Below are 11,359 nucleotides of genomic sequence, written 5' to 3' on the forward strand. Positions count from 1 at the left end.
ACTGGAATGGTAGATTTGTAGTAGAAGAAAGTGCAAAGTAGAAATAAATAATGGGGTGCAAAGGAGCAAAATAAAATAAATAAATACAGAAGGGGAAGAGGTAGTAGTTTGGGCTAAATTATAGATGGGCTATGTACAGGTGCAGTGATCTGTGAGCTGCTCTGACAGCTGGTGCTTAATGCTAGTGAGGGAGATAAGTGTTTCCAGTTTCAGAGATTTTTGTAGTTCGTTCCAGTCATTGGCAGCAGAGAACTGGAAGGAGAGACGGCTAAAGGAGGAATTGGCTTTGGGGGTGACCAGAGAGATATACCTGCTGGAGCGCGTGCTACAGGTGGGTGCTGCTATGGTGACTAGTGAGCAGAGATAAGGGGGGACTTTACCTAGCAGGGTCTTGTAGATGACCTGGAGCCAGTGGGTTTGGCGACGATTATGAAGCGAAGGCCAGCCAACGAGAGCGTACAGGTCGCAGTGGTGGGTAGTATATGGGGCTTTGGTGACAAAACAGATGGCACTGTGATAGACTGCATCCAGTTTGTTGAGTAGGGTATTGAGGCTATTTTGTAAATGACATCGCCGAAGTCGAGGATTGGTAGGATGGTCAGTTTTACGAGGGTATGTTTGGCAGCATGAGTGAAGGATGCTTTGTTGCGAAATAGGAAGCCAATTCTAGATTTAACTTTGGATTGGAGATGTTTGATGTGAGTCTGGAAGGAGAGTTTACAGTCTAACCAGACACCTAGGTATTTGTAGTTGTCCACATATTCTAAGTGAGAGCCGTCCAGAGTAGTGAAGCTGGACGGGCGGGCAGGTGCAGGCAGTGATCGGTTGAAGAGCATGCATTTAGTTTTACTTGTATTTAGGATGGCTGTTCAGTGTGTGTGTAGGTTACTGTCTATGGGGGTTGGCTGTTCAGTGTGTGTGTAGGTTACTGTCTATGGGGGTTGGCTGTTCAGTGTGTGTGTAGGTTACTGTCTATGGGGGTTGGCTGTTCAGTGTGTGTGTAGGTTACTGTCTATGGGGGTTGGCTGTTCAGTGTGTGTGTAGGTTACTGTCTATGGGGGTTGGCTGTTCAGTTCAGTGTGTGTAGGTTACTGTCTATGGGGGTTGGCTGTTCAGTTCAGTGTGTGTAGGTTACTGTCTATGGGGGTTGGCTGTTCAGTTCAGTGTGTGTGTGACTTTGAGAGAAAGATAAACCCAGTGTTGTTGTTTTTACCAGGGTTGTGCTAATGACACCAGTTTGTGTCTGTGAATCTGCCCGGGAGTCACGCGGGGAACGGAGAGTCTCTGGAGTCTAAACTAAACTGATAGACCGGAGGAGGAGGTGTCCCACTGTCTGAGTGAGTCTCTCGCTCTGAGAGAGAGAGAGAGAGAGAGAGAGAGAGAGAGAGAGAGAGAGATCTGCGATAGCGTTTAAGCACCATGGACAGCAACCGGGAGCCATTCTCGTTAACAACCAACCAGCGGGAAGTTTAGAGCAGCTCGCTCTCCTCTAAGTGTTGACCGGAGGAGCTCCCATTTTCAGAGACGACTCACTTTTGGATTTGGAAATAATGATCTAGTCTTTGTTCATGCAGGTTAGTGTCTGATAAAAAATAGCTAAATAAATATATAGAAAATCTACTCGACATCATTCCCTGATCTCCTGTCCAAAACTTTCCTCAGCACTGGGATATGGACTAACATCACGCCATCCGCCACGGGCCGACAGGCGGACACCGGCTCCTCCAGGCTCGGGTTGCTAGTTGGCACAAAAACATGACATTTTCTGAAATGGGATGAAACAGGACTTATCCATTTCAGTTCATCTTTATTTAATCAGAGTAGTGACTGTTTTCCAGGGAGTAGCCTAAGAAAGGCTTGTTTTCGTTTGCTGCCGACCCTCCTGACTGAGGCCGACCTCGGAGGACAGACCGGCTGGTCTCCAGGAGGATGCCCGGGCAGGATGTGCTCCAGCCGGAAGATCCTGTGGAGCCTGCTGCTGCTGTCAGTGTTGGAGGTGGGTCTGGGAGTGACCAGTATCGTCCTGGGAGCCGTGGGGCTCAGCCGGGTCAGGGAGGAACACAAGCTGCAGCAAGGAGACGCTTCTCCTGTCTGGAGCGGCATGTGTGTACGTCAAACTTTTAGTTTACCATCTTTCTGTGTGTGTGTGTGTGTGTGTGTGTGTGTGTGTGTGTGTGTGTGTGTGTGTGTGTGTGTGTGTGTGAAAACATGCCACAATGCTAACGAAATTAGCCCTTGAGCATTAAATAGTTCAAAGATTTTTATAACATATTTGAATAATCTAATGTTAGAATTAAATAATCAAGGCCTTTAAAAACTTGGACAATAATTGTACAAATGGAATGCCTTTTATAGTGTGTGTGACAGAGTTGCCTCAAATCCAGTAAGTTGCATTTTATGAATAAAAATTACAAATAATTAGGCGGTTGTTACTTTACAAGGTATGCTGATACATTTGTCTGTCAAAATATACATTTAAAATGTTGTTGAAATTATGAAAAACATTTGTTAAAATTATTTTTTTTAAAGTGGAGACTGTCTTGTCTTTCAAGAATCCCTCATTCAGTGAGAACTCCCGCTCCACATCTGTCTCCCCTTCGGGTTTACTTTTCCTCGCACCGACCAATGAAATGCCAGTTTGGATTGGGATCTGATTAGGGTCTGTTCTCTCTCTCTCAGTTTCTAATCTGTGGGATGTGTGGAGTGCTCTGTGCCAGGAAGAGGACTGGACTCATCGTGAGTACACACGCTCACAACACACAAACACGCATGTGCGCACACACACACACACACACACACACACACACACACACACACACACACACACACTCACACTCATACTCTCTCTCTTATCCTCCTTGCTGCTTCTCTCAGAAGTTCTCTCTCTCCTGAAAGGGGCTTTATTGGGAAACAAGTGAAATAGATAATAAACAACATCAACAAAAAGCATAACAAAATGAACATTGTACTCAAAGGTTTCAAAAAGATAAATACATTTCAAATATTATAATATCAGCTACGCACAGGGTTTTCAACAATGTGCAAATAGCTGTAGTACGAATAGTAGGGGAAGATAAGTAAACAAATAAATATTGGTTGTATTTACTATGTAGTTTGTGCTCGACTGGATATCCTGTTGTCGTGGTGTTTTCGGGGTGTTTTCTACTGGGATTGTTTACTGCAGTATTTCGCCTGACAGATATGGGAGTCTATCAACATGTGATTTGTTTTTAAATTCTTTGTGGGTCTGTGTCGTCTCTGTGGGAAATACGTGTCTCTAATATGGTCATACCTTTGGCAGCAGGAGGAAAGGAAGTGCAGCTCAGTTTCCACCTAATTCTCTGGGCACATAGCCTGTTCTGCCTTGTGTGGTCTCTCTCAATAGCAAGGCTATGCTAACTGAGTCTGTACATAGTCAAGGATTTTTTTTAATTTTGGGTCAGTCACAATGGTTAGGTATTCTGTTACTGTGTACTCTCTGTTCAGGGACAGACAGCATTCCAGTTTGCTCTGTTTTTTGGTTGATTCTTTCCAATGTGTCAAATAGTTATTTTTGATCTATTTTTTTCTCTCATAATTTGTCTGGGTCTAATTTTGTTGCTGTCCTGGAGTCTGCTTGTGAACAGAGCCCCAGGACCAGCTGGCTGAGGGGACTCTTCTCTAGGTCCATCTCTCTGTTGGGGAGGGCATTGTAGTGAAATGTGTGGGCATAACTTCCTTTTAAGTGGTTGTAGAATTTAACAGCTATTTTTTCTGGATTTGAATAATGATTCGTGATTCTGCACTGAATGCATTGTACATTAATGATATTTTAGCAGAATTCTGCATGCAGAGTCTCAATTGGCTGTTTGTCCCATTTTCGTGAAGTCTTGATTGGTGAGTGGACCCCAGACCTTACAACCGTAGAAAGCAATGGGTTCTCTAACTGATTGTATTTTTTTGCCAGATCCTAGTTGGGATGTCAAGTTTTATGTTCCTTTTGATGGCATAGAAAGCCCTTCTTTCTTGTCTCTTAGATCGTTCACAGCCTTGTGGAAGTTACCTGTGGCGTTGATGTTTAGGCCGAAGTAGGTATAATTCTTTGTGTGCTCTAGGGCAACGGTATCTAGATGGAATTTGTATTTGTTGTCCTGGCAACTGGACCTTTTTTGGAACACCATTATTTGTGTCTTACTGAGATTTAGTGTCAGGGCCCAGGTCTGTCAGGGCCCAGGTCTGTCAGGGCCCAGGTCTGGCAGAATCTGTGTACAAGATCTAGGTGCTGCTGTAGACCCTCCTTCGTTGGGTACAGAAGCACCAGATCATCTGCAAACAGTGGGTCCAAGCTGCATGCCTGTCTCACCCCACGGGCCTGTGGAAATAAATGTGTGTTTTTTGCCAATTTTAACCGCACACTAGTTTGTGTACATTGATTTTATGTCATATGTTTTTCCCCCAACACCGCTTTCCATCAATTTGTAAAGCAGACCGTCATTCCAAATTGAGTCAAAAGCTTTTTTGAAATCAACAAAGTATGTTTTGGTTTGTTTGTCAATTAGGGTGTGCAAGGTGTATATGTGGTCTGTCGTACGATATTTTGGTAAGAAGCCAATTTGACATTTGCTCAGGACGTTGTTTTCACAGAGGAAATGTTGGACTCTGCTGTTAATGATACTGTAGAGGATTTTTCAGAGGTTGCTGTTGAAGCAGATTCCACTGTAATTATCGGGGTGAAATTTCTCTCTACTTTTGTGGATTGATTGATCAGACCTTGGTTCGAAACACTGGGGAAGATGCCAGAGCTGAGGATAGTGTTGAAATGTTCAAGAAAAGCCCATTTTAATTAGTGGTTTGTATATTTGATCATTTTGATTAGTAGGTCATCAACACCACAGGCCTTTTTGTGTTGAAGGATTTCTGTTTTGTCCTGTAGCTTATCCAATGTAATTGGAGAGCCCAGTGGGTTCTGGTAGTCTTTAATTGTTGATTCTACGTTTTGTAAATTATTATGTTTTTACATTTTATTATAGGGCCAAACAGATTGGAGAAGTGGTTTATCCACACATCTCCGTTTTGGATAGATAACTCTTCATGTTGTTTGTTTAGAGTATTCCAGAAGTGGTTAGATTCTACGGATTCTTCAATCACATTGAGCTGATTTCTGACATGCTGTTCTTTCCTCGTAGTGTATACCTCTACTGTTTTAGTGTTTCCCCCTACTGAAGGCATAGGTTATCATTTTCTGGGTCTCTGTGTTTTTGGTTGTGTAACGCAGATGCTGGGAGACGAGAAGCAAGTACGGGGTGTGGCTTTAATAATAAATAAACATGAAAACAAAACGCAAACCGCGTCTGGACATAAAAACAGGAACAAAACAACAAGGCTGACTGGGGAATGAACCTGAGGGAGTGACAGATAGAGGGATGGAAATAATTGAAGTGATGCAGTCCAGGTGAGTCTCATGAGTCGCAGGTGCGAGTAACGATGGTGACAGGTGTGCGCAATAATCACCACACACAGAGACGGGGAGCGTGAGTAAACGTGACAGGTTGGATAGGTTTCTCAATATCTTTCTATGGTTTTTGCTTTCTTCATTAAACCATTTCTCGTTGTTGTTCGTTTTCTTAGGTTTTATTATTTTTATTTTTTTTTAAATCTTGGTAGTTACAGTCTTGTCTCATTGCTGCAACTCCCGTACGGACTCGGGAGAGGCGAAGGTCAAGAGCCGTGCGTCCTCTGAAACACAACCCAACCAAGCCACACTGCTTCTTGGCACAATGCCCACTTATCCTGGAAGCCAGCCACACCAATGTGGTGGAGTAAACACTGTACACCTGGTGACCGTGTCAGCGTGCACTGCACACAGCCCACAACAGGAGTTGCTAGTGTGTGATGGGACAAGGACAAACCCGGATGACACTGGGACAATTGTGCGCCGCCCCATGAGTCTCCCTGTCGCAACAGAGCCTGGACTTGAACCCAGAATCTCCAGTGGTACCGCTAGCACTGCGATGCAGGGCTTTAGACCCCTGTGCCACTCAGGAGGGCCTTCTTAGGTTTTCTGCTAGAATGTTTTTACATTTCATACAATATTATTTGTCAAATATACTGTTCAGGCTTCATACTGCTAAGTTTACACCACTATTGCAGGGAAACATTTTGTCCAGGAAGATAGGAGGGATTTATTGTTGGCTAATTGTTTGTTGGTAGATTTCTACACTAACCTCCGTCCATCTCTAGCATTTCTTAATAACCTGCAGTTTGTTCAGCTTCGATATCTCATGGTATAACTCATGGTATAACTCATGGTATAACTCATGGTATAACTCATGGGATAACTCATCGATAACTCATCGATAACTCATCAATAACTCATGGTATAACGCATGGTATAACACATGGTATAACTCATGGTATAACTCATCGATAACTCATGGTATAACTCATTAATAACTCATGGTATAACTCATGGTATAACTCATGGTATAACTCATGGTATAACTCATTAATAACTCATGGTATAACTCATGGTATAACTCATCGATAACTCATGGTATAACTCATGGTATAACTCATGGTATAACTCATCAATAACTCATGGTATAACTCATGGTATAACTCATGGTATAACTCATCGATAACTCATGGTATAACTCATGATATAACTCATGGTATAACTCATGGTATAACTCATGGTATAACACATGATATAACTCATGGTGTAACTCATGGTATAACTCATGGTATAACTAACTCATGGTATAACTCATGGTATAACTCATGGTATAACTCATGGTATAACTAACTCATGGTATAACTCATCGATAACTCATGGTATAACTCATTAATAACTCATGGTATAACTCATGGTATAACTCATGGTATAACTCATCGATAACTCATGGTATAACTCATGGTATAACTCATGGTATAACTCATGGTATAACTCATCGATAACTCATGGTATAACTCATCGATAACTCATGGTATAACTCATGGTATAACTCATGGTATAACTCATGGTATAACTCATGGTATAACTCATTAATAACTCATGGTATAACTCATGGTATAACTCATGATATAACTCATGGTATAACTCATGGTATAACACATGATATAACTCATGGTATAACTCATGGTATAACACATGATATAACTCATGGTATAACACATGGTATAACTCATGGTATAACTCATGGTATAATTCATGGTATAATTCATGGTATAATTCATGGTATAACTCATGGTATAACTCATCGATAACTCATGGCATAACTCATGGTATAACTCATGGTATAACTCATGGTATAACTCATTAATAACTCATGGTATAACTCATGGTATAACTCATGGTATAACTCATGGTATAACTCATGGTATAACTCATGGTATAACACATGATATAACTCATGGTATAACTCATGGTATAACACATGATATAACTCATGGTATAACACATGATATAACTCATGGTATAACACATGGTATAACTCATGGTATAACTCATGGTATAATTCATGGTATAATTCATGGTATAACTCATCGATAACTCATGGTATAACTCATGGTATAACTCATGGTTGAGTATTACTCTGTTCAAGTAGACTGTGATTTTTCTGTGGTCTGATAGGGGTGTCAGTGGGCTGACTGTGAACGCTCTGAGAGACTCTGGGTTGAGGTCAGTGATAAAGTAGTCTACAGTACTACTGCCAGGGGATGATCTGAGGGTGTACCTACTAAAGGAGTCTGATCGAAGCCTACCATTGACTATGTACAGACCCAGCGTAGGACAGAGCTGCAGGAGTTGTGACCTGTTTGTGTTGGTTGTGTTGTCATAGTTGTGTCTAGGGGGGCACATGGGGGAGGGAATGCTGTCACCTCCAGGCAGGTGTTTCTCCCCCTGTGTGCTGAGGGTGTCAGGTTCTTGTCTGGGTTTTAGGTCACCACAGACTAGTACATGTCCCAGGGCCTGGAAATGATTGATTTCCCCCTCCAGGATGGAGAAGCTGTCTTCATTAAAGTATGGGGATTCTAGTGGGGGGGATATAGGTAGTATGGAGAAGCTGTCTTCATTATAGTATGGGGATTCTAGTGGGGGATATAGGTAGGATGGAGAAGCTGTCTTCATTATAGTATGGGGATTCTAGTGGGGGATATAGGTAGTATGGAGAAGCTGTCTTCATTATAGTATGGGGATTCTAGTGGGGGATATAGGTAGTATGGAGAAGCTGTCTTCATTATAGTATGGGGATTCTAGTGGGGGGGATATAGGTAGGATGGAGAAGCTGTCTTCATTATAGTATGGGGATTCTAGTGGGGGGATATAGGTAGGATGGAGAAGCTGTCTTCATTATAGTATGGGGATTCTAGTGGGGGTATATAGGTAGTATGGAGAAGCTGTCTTCATTAAAGTATGGGGATTCTAGTGGGGGTATATAGGTAGTATGGAGAAGCTGTCTTCATTCAAGTATGGGGATTCTAGTGGGGGGATATAGGTAGTATGGAGAAGCTGTCTTCATTATAGTATGGGGATTCTAGTGGGGGGATATAGGTAGGATGGAGAAGCTGTCTTCATTAAAGTATGGGGATTCTAGTGGGGGGATATAGGTAGGATGGAGAAGCTGTCTTCATTAAAGTATGGGGATTCTAGTGGGGGGATATAGGTAGCACACAGGAGAGCATTTTTCTCTGTTGAAATCATTTCCTTATTAATTTCTAGCCAAATGTAAAATGTTCCTGTTTTGATTAATTTAATAGAGTGAGTTAGGTCTGCTCTATACCAAATTAGCATACCCCCTGAGTCTCTTCCCTGTTTCACACCTGGTAGTTTGGTGGATGGGACTACCAGCTCTCTGTAACCTAGTCGCCAATCAGTCGGTCCATTTCTCCTATACCATGTTTCTTGCAAAATGCCAATGTCTGTATTTCTGATTTCTTTGTTGAAGTCTGGGTTCCTGCTCTTTAGGCCAAAGGCAGATGACCTCAGAGCTTGTATATCCCAGGATGCTTTGTGGTCTATAGTGTCCAGTGTTGTAATTTGTGTGGTTTAGGCCCGGACCATTAGCTTTTAGCAGAGCATGCTGAGCATCTGAGGATGGGGCTGTTGCTCTGCTCACGGCCTGGGCGTATGTCTCTCTCTCCCCTTCTCCATCCTCTTCTCTCAGCAGTCACCCCTCTCTCTCCTCTCCCTCTCCTATCCTCCCCCAAACTCTGTGTGATGATTAGGTTATCCTAGGTTAGTGTTTCTCTGGAGTCTGATGTGTTTTCAAACAATGGATAATGACTGAAACAGGAGCTCTGATTTTCCATGTGGACATTTACTGAAGGCATGTGTTACATTAGGAAACCTGACGTGTCTATCCACACACACACACACACACACACACACACACACACACACACACACACACACACACACACACACACACACACACACACACACACACACACACACACACACACACAGGAATAAAGGGTGTGGGGGTTCTGAGTGGGACAGGGTACTTAGAGGCTTGTTCACTGAAACTGAGCTTCCAGGAAATGGCAGAAGAGTGTGTGTGTGTGTGTGTGTGTGGATAATTATGCTGAACATAATTTATTTTACACGTTTTAAAAACAATGTGTGGAGTCATGTATAGTACTGAACCACAAACCAGTATTTACAGTGTGTTCCATCTCATTTACAGGTATAGAGCAGGAAACTCTAAACTGTGTTCCATCTCATTTACAGGTATAGAGCAGGAAACTCTAAACTGTGTTCCATCTCATTTACAGGTATAGAGCAGGAAACTCTAAACTGTGTTCCATCTCATTTACAGGTATAGAGCAGGAAACTATAAACTGTGTTCCATCTCACCATGTATTGTTTCTGCTGACAAGGTGGCTATAGTATCTGCAGGAGCAGTCATTTAAGTCTGTGTGTATTTATATCGCTTTATTCTCTTGTTTTTTTATCCCTCTCCGTCTTTCCCCCTCTCTCTCTCTTTCCCTCCCCCTCTCTCCCTTTCCCTCCCTCTCTCTTTCCCTCCCCCTCTCTCTCTTTCCCTCCCTCCCCCTCTCTCTTTCCCTCCCTATGTCTCTCCCTCCCTCTTCCTCTCTTTCCCTCTCCCTCTCTCTTTCTCTCCCTATGTCTCTCCCTCCCGCTTTCCTTCTTTCCCTCCTTCTTTCCCTCTCCCTCTCTCTTTCCCTCCCTATGTCTCTCCCTCCCTCTTTCCCTCTCTCCCTCTCCAGATGATTCTGTTCTCAGCTTGCTGTATCTGTGGTCTGATTGGAGGGATTCTCAACTTCCAGTTCGTTAGGGCGTTGTCACGACGACCGGACTCTCTTCGTTCCCTACACCTAGCAGCCATGACTATTGCCTGCCTGGGTTTGCAACACTATGAAACGCTACAAAACACTTTGAAACATAGTTAAACATTATATTACATGACACTAAAATCAACTCATTCCAACTCCAGGTAGTTGAGCTGGGCGACGCTGACCCAATACCTCATCTAACCTGCATGAAAACGTCTGTCTGTATATGAAAGGTAACGTTCAGATTCTGGCACCATTCAATTAGTCATCTCCCTCTCTCCCGTAGGTATCTCTTCCTGTACCCTCTCCACCTGGTTGACCTGTCGTCTGGCCAGTTCAGAACAGCAGAGGATGTTTCTGGAGAGAGAACACTCACTGCACCACTCACACGAGATGGCTGAGAAGGATTCATACACACACGGATCTTTTGTAAGAAACAAAACACACTCACAAGCTTGGACTGCAATCACACATTACTCTTAATGCTCCTCAGTTATAATCCACAGCTGAGTGATACTAACGTACGTGTGTGTGTGTGTGTGTGTGTGTGTGTGTGTGTGTGTGTGTGTGTGTGTGTGTGTGTGTGTGTGTGTGTGTGTGTGTGTTTCCAACAGGAGATCCTTGACAACTCCAGCAATGGGATTCCCCAGATCTCCTACAATGCTAACACCACATCTCCTTGACAATGGAACCACCTTGTTGCCCTGACAACTGGCACATCTTGTAACCCTGACAATGGAACCACCTTGTTGCCCTGACAATGGACACAACTTGCTGCCCTGATGATGTACACACCTTGTTGCCCTGACAACGGAGTGATGTCGTAACAGAGCTGAGCAGCATTATTGCAGAGCTGTTTGTAGAGAACTTCAGCACAGATGGAAGAAGTTTCCCAAAATAAAACAACAATGAACGCTATTCTTGAACAAGTTGTTCCGAGGTCTGATAGTCCTAACACACAGAGCCCCATGACATATGCCCTCACAGACAGGAGGGACAGACAGCCAATCAGACGCTTCAAACTAATTATCACAAAACACGCATGCAATTTATTTTAAATCTCTCTCTCCCATTCCTCCCT

At 43.1% G+C, this 11,359-nt stretch overlaps 1 protein-coding gene across 1 annotated transcript; it reads left to right on the top strand.

Annotated features, from left to right (window-relative positions):
• Positions 1-1,219: 1,219 nt before the first annotated feature.
• On the top strand, positions 1,220-11,359 carry LOC106570591 (transmembrane protein 196). The gene is made up of 5 exons (XM_045693780.1): positions 1,220-2,107; positions 2,680-2,736; positions 10,213-10,348; positions 10,565-10,707; positions 10,893-11,359. Exons 1-5 carry the CDS (start codon positions 1,943-1,945, stop codon positions 10,959-10,961), a joined length of 570 nt encoding a protein of 189 aa, XP_045549736.1. The 5' UTR covers positions 1,220-1,942; the 3' UTR covers positions 10,962-11,359.

Source organism: Salmo salar, chromosome ssa14, assembly GCF_905237065.1.
Source record: "Salmo salar chromosome ssa14, Ssal_v3.1, whole genome shotgun sequence".
Taxonomy (NCBI): Eukaryota; Metazoa; Chordata; class Actinopteri; order Salmoniformes; family Salmonidae; genus Salmo; species Salmo salar.

Coding starts and splice junctions, on each gene's coding strand:
- LOC106570591 (XM_045693780.1), top strand. CDS start 1,943: ATGTGCTCCAGCCGGAAGATCCTGTGGAGCCTGCTGCTGCTGTCAGTG. Junction 10,349..10,564: donor CATGACTATTGCCTGCCTGG/GTTTGCAACACT, acceptor TCTCTCCCGTAG/GTATCTCTTCCTGTACCCTC. Junction 10,708..10,892: donor CATACACACACGGATCTTTT/GTAAGAAACAAA, acceptor TGTTTCCAACAG/GAGATCCTTGACAACTCCAG.